This window comes from Pteropus alecto, unplaced genomic scaffold (genome assembly GCF_000325575.1).
Source record: "Pteropus alecto unplaced genomic scaffold, ASM32557v1 scaffold87, whole genome shotgun sequence".
Taxonomy (NCBI): domain Eukaryota; kingdom Metazoa; phylum Chordata; class Mammalia; order Chiroptera; family Pteropodidae; genus Pteropus; species Pteropus alecto.
Genome location: NW_006443225.1, coordinates 15,128,992 through 15,145,672, shown reverse-complemented (window position 1 = coordinate 15,145,672; position 16,681 = coordinate 15,128,992). Strand labels below are relative to the sequence as shown.

General features: G+C 38.8%; 1 protein-coding gene across 5 annotated transcripts in view; it reads left to right on the top strand.

Annotated features, from left to right (window-relative positions):
• STAU2 (staufen double-stranded RNA binding protein 2) overlaps positions 1-16,681 on the top strand; it is a 220,864-nt gene that overhangs the window by 28,772 nt on the left and 175,411 nt on the right. For all 5 annotated transcript variants that reach the window (XM_015598691.2, XM_006924031.3, XM_015598692.2 and 2 more), the window contains one exon: positions 5,938-6,073. In XM_015598691.2, the coding sequence (XP_015454177.1) occupies positions 5,938-6,073 (136 nt within the window). The remainder of the gene's footprint in view (positions 1-5,937; positions 6,074-16,681) is intronic.

The following is a 16,681-nucleotide window of genomic DNA, read 5'->3' as shown; positions in this document are numbered from 1 at the left end:
AGCCCCCCGCGTGCCCAGCAGCCCCCCACGTGCCCGCGGCCCCCCGCGTGCCCATCTAGAGGCTGCACAGCTCCAGAAGGGGCCGCTGCTCTGCTTTCTGTCATCTTGGGTTCGTCGTGCCTGCTCGTTTGGATAGGACACTGTACTCTCTGTGATAGCTTGGTTTTCTCACCGTCATGTTTGTGAGATTCATGTGTGTGTCGCGTTTAACCGTATGGTATTTCGTTGCTGTGTGGTATTCCATTGCATGAATGTACCATAACTTACCTAGCCCTCATACAGTGTGCGGACAGTTGGGTGGTTTCCAGTTTGGGGCTGTTAGGAATAATACCGCTGGGAACGATCTTGTACGTGCGCCTTTCTGCTGCGGATGTACCTGGGACTGGAACTCTGGGGTCGTGGGCTGCGTATGTGTTCACGCTGAAATCAGTTTATATGAATTAAGTCCAGCAGTCGATGAGCATCATGAAAGACAGGTGTCTAAGCCGTCCTTCCATCACACACTTTTATTCCTAGATCTGTTAGAAAAAGTAGGAGAGCTATTCAGGCTTCCATTAGATGCAGTAAGGAAACCAACACAGTTCTGGCCAAATCGAATCGTGAATTGCAGCAACAGTTACAGGATATTCTTGAGGAAAGAATTTTCTTGGAAATTGAGCAAGAACAACTTTGACCATTCTCTCACCTGAAGGCAGTGGCCGTTCACCGTGAACATACCCATTTTTAAGTGGTTTTGGGTTACCCGGTGTGGAGACCCAAATATTCAGCTCACTGCTTACCTCAACACTAATTTTATTATTCGGTTTTGCCCTATATGTTCACCATTGCATTTAAGTACCTTTTATTTTTAATAACAATAAAAAGGGTCAGGATGACAAAAAAAAAAATACAGGTGGTATGAGTCTGTGGTCCCAGCACCTCAGGGGCCGAGGTGGGAGGATTGTGTGAGCCCAGGAGCCCTGGGCTGTGGTGCCCGGCGCTGACCAGGTGCCCGCACTAAGTTGGCCTTGTATAGTGCCCTCCTGGGAAGGGCTCACCAGGTTGACTGCGGAGGGGTGGACCAGCCCGGATGGGAAATGGAGCAGGTGACAACTCTGTGCTGGTCGGTAGCAGGGCCACACCTGCGAGCAGCTGAGCCTGGGCAGCACAGCCAGACCCGTCTCATTCGGCCCTCCTGATTTAGGGAAGGAATCCCGTGTCCCCTGAATGAATGAATGAATGAATGGTTGCCCCTTTCCGAGTTCGTACTTAAAAAAATATGTACATAATATATACACACATAATGTCAAACAACATTATTTTCCCCCCTTGCCAACATGACTTCAGCTTTCAAATTTTTTAGCTTTTCTCCTGGGGGGGTATATTATTTATTTATTGTGGTTTTAATTTGCATTTCCTTGATAACTGATGAAGCTGAGTATCTTTTCATACGTCTGTTGGCATGAGGGTCTCCTGTTGCAGAGTGCTGGTTAAAATATTTTTTCCCACTAAAAAAACTGCATTGTCTGTTTTTTAAATTTTTCTATTTTTTTTTTTTGACTTGTAGCGTTCTTATATATTCTGGATATCCTTTGTCAGATATTCGTTTTGCAAATATTTTTCCATACTCCTTATGGTGCCTTTTGATGAACAGAATTTTTTTTTTAAATGGAGTCTAAATTAGAAGTCTTTTCCTTTATGATTAGTGCTTCTTTGTGTGCTGAGACATCTTCGTCTCTCACAGAGTTATCGAGATAACCTCATAATATTTTTAGAAACTTTATTATTTGTCTTTGAAATGTAATCTGTCAGGAATCGGGGTTTTTGTGAGAAGATTTTTGCTCTTTTTAATATATAGACATTCATTAACTCAGTTCCATCTGTCGAAAGGGCAGTCTGTTCCTCTCTGCACTGTAGAGGGAGCGGGGTTCAGACCTGACGTAGAGAGCAGGGGAGTCGTAAAGAGTAGTTATATCCCAGAGAGGAGTTAAATCCGTCTACACCATGGCAAGTCTGACAGTTAATTAAGAATATATCATAGAACTTATTTTGCTTCATTTCCCCTAAGTTTTAAAAACTTTTTAAAGAAAAAATTTCAGATTTATATAAAATTCGTGGAATGAGTGTGTGGAGTCCCATGTCCCCTCTCCCAGATTCCCCGGTCGTTAACGGTTCTCGGCCGGTCGGGAGCAGGAGCCGTTTGTGGACGTGCTGTCCCTTTCGCCCAGGGCTTCCTAAGTGCCCGGACACTGGCCTCTCAGGAAGTACACTGATCCGGCGTCACCGTGCGGTCCGCAGACTCCACTCGGATTCGTGGACTGTCCCTGTAATGCCCTCTGTGGGTCCAGGATGTCATCGGGGTCCCGCACTGAGCGTTTCTCTTCATTCCGCGTCAATCTCGATGGTTCCTCGGTCTCCTTGGCTTTTATGACGGGGACGTTTTTGAGGAGTACGGGCCACGTTGTTTGCAGAATGCCCCTCAGTTGAGTTTTTCTGGTGTTTACTCATGATTTATACGTTTTTAGCATCAATATCTCAGTGTTTCATATCAGGAGATACCTGAGAACACATTTGTCTCATTAGTGATGACTTTTGTCACTTGGCAAAGAGTATGTCTGCCAGCCTTCTCTATTGTCAATAAGTATGTTTTCTTATTAAATAATACGTAATTAATAAGTATCTTCTGGGGAGATACTTTGAGACTATATAAACATTGTTCCTCATCAAACTTTCTTTTACCCAACTGTGTTTGGCATCCACTGATGATTCTCGTCTGAATCAATTACTACTCTGAAGATTGCCAAAGAGTTATTTTTTTTCTTTTGTGGCTTAAAACAACAGAAATTTATTCTCCCAAAGGATTTTTTAAAATTCCAATATTCTTTTCAGATTAATTAGTTAACGTTCTACCCAAGAGCTGTCTCTTCCCTCTCATTTTTTTGTTCGTTCTTTTATTTATGTCGTTGTAGACTCTTGCATTCCTATTTTACTTACAGGCTCATAATCGATCATCATTTACTTTGATTTTCAGCTCGTCCCGGATCTGGCCAGTGGTATGTTCCCGTCATGTTAAGTCCTAGGTCCTTCTGAGATTTCCTCATCATTCTCTAAGCATGACGAGCCAGCTTGATTGACGAATCCGTTCATTCTTTCCACAAATATTTATTGAGTCAGTGCTATGTTCCAGGGACTAGTCTAACTTTCTCCAGAGCTCTGTTCTCAAGTGTTAGTAACATGTTGCAATTTTGTAGCAATTTTCTTTCACCTGTCCTATAAAAGGGATCCACAGTTGTAGTCCCATACATTAGTATCTCTAATTAATTATCCTTTTTATATTTATTACTGATAAATGTAGAAATTTTCCTTAATGCATCTAAAAACCACTGAAAATTGTTTGTGTGTTTATAGCATCAACTTTATAGCCGTATAATGTGAGGATTCCTGTGTGATGATCATCAGCTGTCACATGCTGAAAACAGTGGTACTTAGCATTGGCTGGCGGTGTCTCAGGGTTTGAAGTTATTCTTTGAGTGTTTTCTGTGGACGTATTGCTGTGTAAGCAAAGGGGCTGTGTACTTGTAGAGGGATCTCTGTCTGGTTCTTCACGAAGCAGGTGGAGAGACTGCTCTCGAAGAATCGAACCATTTTATCCTGGTTCATACTTTTCTGCTTGTCTTTTACTCCCCTTCACAAGGAACAGTTTCTGGCATTTCTGTGGAGCAAATATACTGTAGCCTTACTTTCAAATGAGGAATTTATATTAGATTATTTGTTTATTTAAATGACATGGGTACAGTACTTTTACCTAGTTTAGAATCCAATTTTAATATGGGTGACAAACATAATTGTATCCTCACTGATGATTTTCAAAAATGTTAATTTTCCTTTTCTTGCCATCCTTAGAGATGAGGTCTTTCAAGCTTTCTTCTTTTCCCTATTTGAACTTTGTGCTATTTATGTATGATTATTGCAAGGTAGAATTTGAAATGTTGTTAATCTTATAACTAATTTTCATGTTAATTATTAAACCGAAATCTTTGTGAAATGAGAAAGTCATGAACTTTTAAAGGCATAGACTGCTCTTTGGTATTAATAAAAATCTTTGGAAAACTGTTAGGCAATTTCTAATAAAATTAAATATAAGCCTACTCTGTGACTTAGCAATCCCACTGCTAATTGTATACTCAAGAGAAATGAGTGTATGCCTAGTAAATACTTATTAAAAATGTTCAATGTGGCTTTTCTCTAAATAGCCCCAAATTGGAAACCACCCAAATGTCCCATCAACAGCAGAATATATAAATGGTATATTCATTCGGCGGAATATTATTCAGTGATTTTAAAAAAGTTTGAAATACTGACATATTCAACAAAATCAGTACATTGAGTGAAAGAAGCAAGAAAAAGTGATACATATTAAGATTTGAAGAACAGACAAAACTAATCTATGATGACGAAAGTCAGAGTGTGTAATTTGGGGAGGTAGGTCTTGAAAAAGACTCGAAGGAACTTTCTGGGTGACTGAAATGTATCTTGATCTGAATGGTGGTCACATGGGCATTTACATGTGTAATAATTCATGGAGCTATATACTTAAGGTCTGTATGTTTTACTTATCCCTTGGTAAAAAAAAATACTATAAGAAAGAAAGAAAAGATCGAATCCTTTTATGCTCGACTTTCTCTTCCTCTGCCTGGTTGTATGTATTTTTGGGGGATTTGGACCCCTTGGCCTTCCTATTCAATATGTTAAGTTTTCTTTGCCGTTTTTTTCTCTGTCTCCTTTTTCTTCTACGTTTCTTCTTTTTTCCTCCTGCCCACTTTCTTCTTTCTTTCTTCTTAACCTTAGTTCACTTCCTGTTCCTTTATATTCTTCAGTGGTTTCTCACGAATCCTTTAGAAAGGAGACACAAAATGAGCAGGCACTGACTCTGGGTGGATCGCTTTGTCACCAGGCCGCCGTCGGCATCAGTCTCTCGCAGTCCCGTGCTAGCCCCGTACGCCCGGCCCAGTTTCCCTGTAATAAGTAGAGCCGATTTGTCTGTGATGGAGGGAGGCTTACCCATGTGGTACTAAAGGCGTAATCAGAATGAAATCGTACAGACTTTATATTGCAAATCTTATTTTCTATAAAAGCTTTAGATGAATTTCTGTAACTTGTTATAGGGAACACATATACCTGTTTTTTCTTTTGGTTCTTAAAATAATGTGACATAATTTTACACTGCATGTTATTTTATGGAATTTTTCATGCTTTTACAAAAGTAAAGATTGAGATAGCGAACGTCCCTGAATGCATCACAACCCCAGTAGTTAATGGTGGCCAGTGTTGTTTCTCATCTGTCTCTGCTCTGGCTTATTTTGAAACCAATCTTAGATACGTCATTTCATAAATGCTTCAGTAGATATCTATAGAGATTATCTACAGAAAACGTTACTTGTATTTGTCCTGTTGTTGGTTGTAGAAAAAATTAGAAATTTCTTTTTGTTAGATAAATCCAAGAATTACTGATGACTCTGTATTCATTGCTTATTTTAGTTGCTTAATATTTTTAGAATATGACTAAAAATATTAACAGATGATGTTTTTAATGATTAAGTAATTGTAACTTTTCTGGGGTAACTAATGTTGAAGTTTAATGCTTTCTTTATAATATCCAAACTCAACAGTCTATGAATCTTGTGTTTGCCTTGTTTTGAAATAGCATCACTATCAAGTTGAATTTTTTGTCATTAATGTACGGAAAAATGTTGCAAAAACCCCCAAATAGATTTCATTGGAAATGCTTTTCCTGTTTAAGTATTTCGTCTATGCATTCCCTTAGAAAAGCACACAGATGGGCCATCTTCCCCCACCTTCTGCCATGGTGATTATATGTAACACAAATATAGCTTGCATGATTTATTATGGAAATGTTTCACTTGTGTGCCTTTAATATGTTTTTTTTTTTTTAAACAGGTAGTATAACTCCAACTGTGGAGCTGAATGGGCTCGCTATGAAGAGGGGCGAGCCTGCCATCTACAGGCCATTAGACCCAAAGCCTTTCCCAAGTTACAGAGCTAATTACAACTTCCGGGGCATGTACAATCAGAGGTTCGTGTGTCTTTTTTGTTGTTCTTATTCATTATTTTATGCATATCGTAAGAGTTTCTGAAACTCACAGTATTCTCACTGTAATGAATATTCGCTTTGGGCATTTCGCATGGAAGTTAGGTAAATCAGGCACACAAGGGATATTTAAAGTAATATCTGTCTTAAAAAAAATAACTGCTTTTCAAGAACTCGTTTTTATTTAGCCATGAGAGCCCTGTATTTGTCGCAGGTGGGACCATGTTTTAAAGTCATTCCGCAGTCTAGTGTTGACTTTCCAGTTGACTTGTTCATTTATTCACCAGGCAGATGCTTAGCTTAATTAGTGTTTTTTATATTTCTTCAAATACATTATAAACATAAATGTTTATAATTTATAGGAAATTTGTTGGAAGGATTTACTAAGCCTTACTGTCCATTGTATAATTTTGTGATAGTTATAAGTGTAACAGAATTTTCTTTTACAAGCATGGGAGAATTTTTTTAAAAGTTTATTATTGTTTTTTTTTCTGATCATTTATAGAAGTCATTTAACTCATCTTAAGTGAATGTGGAAAATGCAAAAATTTAAAAAAAATCTAATTTGCAGTCCCAGAATCAACTACCTTTAATATTTTGGTATATTTTATATTCTTTTTATACTTTGCATATTAATACATTTAACCAAATTAAAGTTACCCTTTATATACAATTTCTGTAATACTTTATGGGGGTGTATAATATACGAACGATAACAGGCACATGTCTTAAATGTGCGTCTCGATGACTTCTTATTATTGTTGTATTTATGTATCTGTGTGTTTAGAGTTTACTTGAGGACGTGTTACCTCTGTTACCCTCACGTGACCACCGCCCAGACAAGGCCCAGAACCTTGCCGTCAGCCCTGGGTGTGTCCCCATACCCTCTTGCATTTGTACACCTCCCAGAAGTAACCGCTGTTGTGTCACCGTAGATGAGTTTTGCCTGTCATTGAACTTCACATAAGTGCACTCATACAGTATTTACTCCTTTCTGTCTGGCTTTTTTCACTTCATGTAATGTTTTTCTTGTTTCGTTGGCATTTGTTTTTTTGAGACTCATCCATGTTGCTTGTATCTGGGTTTTGCCCTTTTTTATTGCTGAGTAGTGTTTATTGCTCAGTAGTAGTTATAATTTGTTCATTACGTATTTGCAACATCGTACCCCCTTTTCATTTACTATGGTGATTATTTTTCATATCTTTAAGTAATCGTTGAAAAATATTTTTGATAGGTATTAATGCTTCATATGGCGAAGGTATACTTTATATATTTTAAAGCATACACTATATAAATTTTACTATATAAGTGTATAAGGTATACTTTATATACTTACTTTATAAGTATATAAACAAGGGATACTTTGTAAGTATACAGAGTATACTTTTTTCGATCATCTAGGTTGTTGCCCCTTTTTTGACAGCTATAAATAATGTCGCAGTAAACAATCTTTATACACAGATTTTTGTTCACATCACTGATTATTTCTTTAAGGTAGATTACTACAAGGGGAAGATTGGGTCAACAAGAATCATGTATTGCCCAATTACGTTAAAGTTCATACTAACTCTTATAGTATATTTTGTTGCAGTCTGACAACTGTTGTTGCACACTGAGTTTGAACACTTTGTGTTGTTCAATAGTTAAAAAGTGGTATGTTTTTAGATTTTGGTTTTATTGATTGCTTGTGAGGCTTAACAGTTTTTCAAATATTTATTAGTTGCTTTTCCTTTTTGATTTGTCTGTTTTTATTTGCTAATTTTTATTGCATGACTTGACCAATCTTCAGATATTTATGTGTTGAAGGTATCACATTAAGTCTATTTTATTTGTTTAATTTTCCTGCTTTTTAAAAAATTGGCTTTTAGTTTTGTATTTGTTTTTAATGCACTACAGTTTTAATGTTATATAATGCAATCTGTAAATTATTTTTTTGTGATTTCTCACACTGCTTTTCTGCCCTACGAAATTCATTCTTATGTGTGATCAGATATTTCTGATGCTTCAAAAATTTTTTTATTAAGATATAATTGATTATACATGTACGTGACCTAGAACATTGTATAAGTTTAAAGTGCATAACATTGATTTGGTACATCTCTATTGCAATATGATTGCCATTGGAGTAGTAGCTAACCCTTCTATTATGTCACATAATTATCGTTTCTTCTAGTGGTGGGATGCTGATGCTTTTAAAATCATTTTGTATATTTAATGACATTATAACTCAAATGTAAGGAGAAGATATTTATTTTAATGTACACATAATCTTTTGGATGTTTTGCTTAGTAGTGGAAAAATTACCACTTAAAACTTAGTCTTATTCAAATTGTAAATAACTCATTTAAATATTATTGCTCAGGTTCTCTAAGGAACATGTGCACAGTCAGACTTTGGTCCATTTCTTCCCAGATGTATCTGGGGGAATTTACCATACTCTCCTGGTAGGAAGGGAGGGGCGCCCCCCTCTGTGTGGGTGTCCTGTATTGTGCTCTGGCTCTTCTGGTCTTTGCGGTGATGTCCCTTGCCCACCAGGTAGCTGCCATCTCTCTTGCCTGTCTTGCCGAAACCTGTAGTTGGTGACACAGTCCATTTTTCCCCTTAAGTAATCTTGGGGAGAGGATCCACCATCTTCGCCTGGCTGTCCTGTTCTAATCCCAGCTCTCCTTGGCTCTCCAGGGTGTTAGCCCATCCTATTCTCGTCTCCCTTTTCTCCCCGGTGGAGTGTCCGGTGACAGGCTTGTCACCTCTCAGCTTGCTGTCTGCAGCGCGTAAGAGGCAAGAGGGACGTAATATTCGTCTTACAGTTGCTTCCCCTTCTCATTTTCCCTGTAACATACCATTACTTTTCTCGTCAACCTGAATTTACCTAATGTAAGTAAAACTGTTTGCCCATTTAAGCGCAGTCGATACGTTTGGTCACCTGGGTTAAGAACACCTTGCCTATTTTACCCTTGCAAGATGTTTCACTTTAAGTGTACCATGATGAATAGACTCGCAAGGACGTTATATTTAAATGTTTATTGTATTTTGATACCTACAGTCCTTTATTAAAACTTGGCTAGAGTTTTGATTCGTGAATTTGTTACTCTGTTTTGAATTTTTTTATTTTGGTATAGTCGATACATAATATTTTAATTGATTTTTAATGAAAGAAATCTGGTGGTGCTAAAGCAGTGAAAAATCAGACATTAGTCTCTGTCCTTATGGAGCTCACGTTCCGTCTGGTAGGGGAGGCTCTTGCTCACTGAGAAGGAGCCAGTTTTGGTAAAGACCTAGAGGAGGAGAGGGCACAGCAGTGCAACTGTTACGAGAGAAGCAGGGAGCATTGTGGGCAGAGAGACAGCAGGTGCAAAGGCCCTGCGGTGGGAGGGAGCCCGGCGTGTTGGCGCCCCCGCCAGGAGCCACGGGGCTGGAACACAGCGAACCGGAGGGCAGAGGAGTCGGTGTATGAAGGTGTGCGCACGTTCGTTTTCTCTGTTTTAGATTTTCTGTTAAGAACGTTGACATCTTCCCTTCATTGTCAGTCCCTCATTTCAAGACCTGATTCCGTGATTGTCACGAGGGTGCCAGGATTTCATTTATGGCTTCATCAAAGGATCGTGCCTTCGGCCATTCCCACGTAATGGATGATGTGGACTTGCCCTTCAGATTTTTGGAGAGTCTTGAGAATTTTACACAGATCACAAAAAGGGTAAAAAGAAAATAGAGAAGTACTAGTAAGCTAGCTGCCAAGCCATGTGTTAATCAAAAGCTCTCTGCTCACAAAGGGCAAACTTCAGCATTGCTCCTTAGGCCGTTAAAATCGTGACTTCACGTATGACCTTCGTTTGCTGAGTTCACCTGAATGTGTTCCCGGGAGTTTGGAGCCAGAGATTGGGGGAAAGTCTCTTTGTCACATTGCAAATGAATCAGTCGCTTCTTCAAAAGGCAGGCAATGAAAGGTCATGAAATTTAAGAACCAGATATCATTTACCGGGATTTTTGTAAAGGTCCTTTCGTTTCCTAGTTAAAGAAAATATTAAGTAATAATTAGCAATCACCCATGGTGTTTTTTAAATCTGTTCTTTCCTGACGAGGTCCTTCCACTTGAACTCATACATAGGCCTTTCCCTTCCCTAATCCTGGAGAGAAAAAGAATTATTATTTTGACCCGGATTCTGAAGTACCATCTCCCTTTGTTACACTCAAGATGTTTGAAAATGAATGCATCCAATTACACCTTTTTCTTTCTTATTTGGGGCCCCATTCACTAACAGATGTATTATAAAATTGAAAGCATACAGAATTTATATGACAAAGTACAAGATGTAAAGATTGTGGAACATTTTATGCTTTTGTTCTCCCAGCGTTGTTACAAAAAATTAGATGCATTATCTCAAGGAATAGAATGGGCGAAGTCAGGCCCTTGACAGAGAGTTTATCACTTTTCTGTATTCACAGATGAAGACAGCGTATTGCTTGGCTAATGGCCAGAACTCCCTGGTATGTCGATGCAGCTCGACTAGGTAATGTGACAAGGGGAATTTGTGCCTCATCTTGGGGAGACCTTCAGGCCCTGTTGGATGCAGGGCCGTAGCATTTTTTTCACTCATTTTTAATTCCTCCTTCTAGCTCCATCTCATTTTTTTTTTTTCTGCTGGACTTTTATTTTCAAAGAAACTCACTTCCATTTGCTACAACTCCTGCTCTGCAAAATCCTTCGAGTTGTAGTCTACAGGAGAACAAGTGTTTGTTTTTGAGTAGTTCTTAGAAAAGTCCCCCCTGCCCCGAAAAAAAAAACCGCACGAAACAAACAACAACAAAAAGCTTTGAGTAGACTGGCTATCCCAGAATTGTCATTCAAACGGGATTTGGGATGGGAGAACTGGAGTTGGTCAAGCTTAGGTTTGTGCCCTACCCGGATAAACAGGGTTCAGTCTCATCGTGTCCCAAACCGCTGTGGAGAGCACAGTTATGTTATACAACGGTCCCCCAAAGACAAGATTCTGAGAGGAAAATCATTTTCATTACAGTCAGAACATTCGGTTTGAATCCTGATTCTGATGCTTTTAGCTGTGTGATCTTGGGCAAGGCTCCGGACCTCCCCAGTTTCCTCATTTGCTGAAGAGAGATAGCACCAAACGAAAGGACTTCTGCGAGGTTTTATTCATTCAGCAAACGTTTGTTGAATGCTCATCTGTGCCACATGTGTTAGAGTAGATACTGTGATGAAAGACACTCTAGTAGGCTCTGAGTCTGCTACGAGAGGAACAGTGAGAAGAATAACAGAACGACAGGTGTGTTGTGTGCGTGATGGAAGCCTTGAGAACGGGCACCTCCCTCGGTCTGAAATCAAAGAAGCCTCCAGAAGGAATTGGCACTCGAACTGAATCTTGAGGGTTAAGTAGGTAGGTGTTCGCTAGGTGAAGAAGGTAAGGAAAAGCAATCTAGATCTGGGGAACCATGGCAAGGAATCCCGAGAAATTTAGTTCATTCCTGGACTCGCAAGCAGGTTGGTATGTCTGGGATGAACAGGCTGATGTTCGGGCAGGGCACTCGCTGACCTGGATGCCCTCAGGTGGCATGCCAAGAGGTTTAGACTCTCTCCTGAAGATGATTGAGAGTCGTCAAAGGGTTTAAGCTAAGGGATAAAATAATTGGATATCTGTTTTAGGAATATCGTTTTGACGGTATGTGGAAAATAGTTTGGATGGGCTTCAAATTCAAGGAAGAGAGGTGAATGACAAGGGTGGTGTTGTAATGCAGGCTTAACGTGGCGAGAGCCGGGACTAGGGCGGTGGAGAGGAGGGGACAGTGTCCAGGTATTTAGAAGGCAGACTTGATAGCACGTGGGACTACATGGCTATCAGTGGGAATTTAATAGGGTAAAATATATTTTTTGAAGTATCTGAATTGCTTTTATGTCATTATGTTAATTATCGGTAAAACTAGAAATAACCAACATTTTAGTTTATGAAGTAGCTTGTCGATTATATTTCCAAATTTATGTTATATAGGCCGATGACTGGCTGCTAATTATTTTGACGTTGGTGTGCTATTTATTTTGAGTTTGTTCAAACTGAAGTCTAAGCATTCACTAGTTTGTAATATCTCTTTAAAAAGCGTGTTGAAAGTAGAACAGTTGAGAAACTGTATTTGTAGCAGCAGTGGTATACACAGGTATAAACCTACAGTTTTGCTTTCTGCCACCAGATGGTGCTTGCATACCGATAAAAACATGCAATCTGGGGGCGTTCACTTTGGTTAGTATTCCAAGGCTGGTGGTTAACTGATACATTAAACCATGTGGAATGGTCAATATCTGACTTTTTTTGACTTCTAAATATGTCAGCTTCATATGATTCAACACAAGAAAAAGTCAGCCAGGTATACAACTTTAAAGCTGCTTGGATAAACGAAATACATATGAGGTGGTGAAAAGTAGAAATTCATTCAAGTGGTTACATAAAACTTTGCCTTTTGTATGTTATATCCCTTGGTTTGGAGAATATATATTTTTCTCTTTTATCATATGCTGTATACCTGGAAGGTATGTCATAATTTTTCAAACTGATATTTCTTTTAAAAATACGAGGATATTACTTTATAGAATAGATGTAGAACTGAAAGATAGGAGGCTACAAGACAAAATTTTTAATATTTCTCATATTTTTACATAGGATTACATTAATTAAATTAAGACTGTTTTTCACATAGAAGAATTAAATCTAAACCCATAATAAGGAAACATTAAAAATACATTGTCTTTTAAAACCGTCATCAGCCAGAGACGAGGAGAGTGTACACAGGTCGTGCCAGAGCAAAGATGAGGCGGAACGGTCTGGGATCTGAAGGGTTGAGAATGTCGGGCTGGATGCAGGAGCAGGACACACAACCATGTGTGACGTACAGAAATCAACTGTAAATCTAAAGACAAACCGGTTAAAAGTAAAGGATGGAAAATGATATTCCATGCAAGCACTAATCATAATGCAGCTGCGGTGGCTATGTTTATATCAGACAAAGCGGACTTCAGAACAAGAACTATTTCCAGGGATAAAATTACCGATGAGGAAAGGGTAGAATCGCCACGAAGACCTCACGATTCTAAATATACACGTACTACTAATGGTCCTTCGCGTGCGTAGGCAGAAGGCAGTAAGGCTCCCGCTACTGCTGTGGACTGGGTTGTGTCCTCCCAAGTTCATATTTTGAAGCCCTAATTCCCAATGTGATGGGATTTGGAGATAGGACCTTTGGGAGATGATTAGGTTTAGAAGGGTCACGGGGGTGCAGCCCTCATGATGGGATTAGTGCCCTTATAGGAACAGACACCAGGCAGCTAGTTCCGTACTCCATCCCCTTGCCCCCAGCCACCACCTGAGGACATAAGTCTGCCACTTACAAATCAAGAAAAGAGCTCTCCCCAGAAACTGACCGTGCTAGCTAGCTGACACCTTTATCTTGGAGTCCTAGCCGCCAGAACTGTGAAAAAACAAATTCATGTTGTTTAAGCCACCCGGTCTGTGGCATTCTGTTATGGTGGCTCAAGCTAAGACAGCTGTAGAAATCAGTGACACTGTCGGCCACTGTTCTGGGACTCTCCATCCAGTGACAACAGCGTACATTCTTTCTGAGTGCACATGGGACATACACCAGAGAGACGCGATGCCATGCTGTAAGACAATTCTCAATAAAACTAAGTGAGTTAAAATAATCTAAACTATCTTTTCTGACCACACAGGGATTAGGTTAGAAATAAACTTCATGAAAATGTCTGGGAAATTCCACAGACATTTGGAAGTGAAACAATGCGTTTCTAGATAATGTGCAGGTCAAAGGAGAAATCACAAACAATATCAGAAAAATAGTTTGAACTCAATTAAGATGAAAATGAAATGGGTGTATGTCAGAACTCATTAACCAAGAATTTAAAATAGGCCCATCTCATTATGTGGAAATTTTACCTCAATAAAGTTGACTTAAAAACAGATTTTGCAGTGTACAGCTAAAAATATTTCTAAGAAAGCATCACATTTTTGCCTCTCAAGCATTTGGCCAAAACCATTGTACATGTCTTACTAGGGGCTAAACTAATATTTATCTAATAGTGTTTGAGGATTAAAATCGTGTCTGTAAATTGCTTAGCTACTGCTTTGCTCAATAAATATTATTTAACCGTTGCCTTTTATATTGTAGGTAATATGGTCTAGTTGTAAGTTGGAGTTAGAATGGTGACTGTGTGGACGCGAGCAGGTCATGGAGCCTTCCAGTTCCCCGTTGACTCATCTGTGAACCGGGGAGAATAAGTCGGGTTTCCTTATCGTTGTGTTTTCAGGGTTAAATATAAAACTCCGTGACCACACATGGCTCATAACATTACTTTATCATAGTGTGTGTCGTTCTTTGAAAAGAATTCAAATATCAGTGTATTCGCACTGGGACATTGTTATTTTGAGAGGTTTTTAAAAATTCACTTCTGCCCAATTTAAAAAAATCTATTGTAATTTCTGAGTAGGTGCTTTATGGAAGGAACGATTGATTCTTTAACACAAATGTGCATACTTTTGGCCTTTTGTTGGCATTTAGTTAATCCTGGAATAATTCTGACATTGCAGCCCAGAGGGTCATCTCTCCCTTGGAAAACTACAGTGCACATCAGCAGTTATTTATTAACTTGGAATTTAGACATGAGCCTTCGAAAATTTGTGCCTTTTATGTAGTTGTTTGCGGTCATTTTATACACACACTTTTGCCTTGTCATAGCTGGATAGCTGTCCATTTTACTTTTGATCCCTCAACTTTCTTTCATTCCCAAGGAATGGCTAGGCTACGTCTTCTTGCCACAGAGTTAGTAATAACTTGGTAATAAGTTTTCTATGATACAAATTCAGTCTCCTTTGTTCTGCAGTTATAGGCGGGCAGGTCCAAGGCTCACCACTTAATTTGGGAATAGAGACTGTTTAAAATACCTGGTATGTTTATTAAATCAAAAACTTTTTTTCATGTCATAGAAGTTTAACATTTTTCATACTCCCCTAAAACAAAAACAGAAACAGACATACCAAAGCCAATTGTTAAATACAAAGATGACTTTTTATAATTCTGGGTTGACGGTCTTATTTTATTTGGCCACTGTTTTTTACATGCTCTTGAGATCCTTTTTGAGTTCTTTATGTTAGCAGTTGAAAACTTATTCTCCATAAAGGTGAATGTAAGGAAAGTAACGGCAAAAGAATAATTACTATAAGCTCCACCCGCCCCCCAGGTTTATCATGATTCTTTCGGAAAATGCAGACTTAAATGTAATAAATGCTAAAGTCATAATTTTTTAAGTAAGAAATGGCCTTTCTAATCCTAAATATGTTTTTAAAGTTTCAAGACTCTTTGTCTGGATGAGAGGAAATAAACAGCATCCTCTATTCCTTTAATTGAGACTAATTTTATTAATCTATTGCTCAAGCTCTGAAAATCCAGTGCAATAGTTAGTTCTGTTTAGTCGTTCAAAGAAATGCTCTCTCACAAATGTCTTTGTTCAGTTGAGCAAAATGTTACTTTAGCAATGCTTGTTTATTTGTGTTTTAAAAAAATATCAGGGCAAAATGACAGTTTAGTTTATGAAGATGTTTTTCGTGTGGCATGTGACGTGTAGATGAGCGGGCTTTCCGTTTTAGAAGTATGCAAAGAAAATTTATACAGGTGCTTATGTTAATGCTGAGAAATTTGAAAAGCTCTGAATCTTTTTTCCTCTCTTTGGTTTGGAGAGTTCCTTTAGGAATCTAAAAACAATATTATACATCAGGTGTTTTTCCTTAATATTCAATCACTTTTATGTATTTTCTTGAACTATTGATTTTTAGAGAAGGGTTTATGCAGTTTTTAATGTTACTTGGATTTAGGAAGAAATTTAAGTATGGTTTTTAATGCAAGTGATGTGACTATTAATGATGAGTGTTTATGTTACATGTTTATAGAAGTTTTTGCAATAATAGCATTTCTTGGAAATGGAATATTGTGTCTAATAAATTCTGGGCAAGATTTTGGGTGATCATCAGAATAGATCATGTTCCAAAGTATGTTTTTATGTTGGTTACTGGAAACTTAGAATGCGAAGTATTTTCTCACAGAAAGGATTTGGTAAATGGTGGCAAAGTTCCCGAGATAGCCCATAAAAACTCATTTTAATTATAGCGAACAGTGTACCTTGTAAAGAGTTCTCGCTGGCTTCCAAGGAAAACTTTCTCCTCGATGCCACCTGATCCGTAGGAAGGAGCCTCTTTTCAACTCTAACAACAGCAGGAGTGGAAAAGAAAGGGTGTCTCCAGACATGGCAGGGGTGACGGAGAGAGAGACGCTCCCCACCCACAGCTTTCACTTCAAATTGTTCATTAATAGAAGTGAATTCAGGCAGCCCAAGGGAGGGCTGGCACCGGAGTGTGGGCATGCCTTAGGAGCGGGTTCATGACAGAAGCGGGCTAAGTAGCCAAATGTAGAAGCAGCGATGGAGGCAGTGACCGTCCTGGGCACCATGGGTGAGGTGTGCCTTATAGCGGAGGTGTCGAAGCTAATATTTAGTGCAGGCTGAAGCTGGTAAGGAGAGGGGATGGCGTG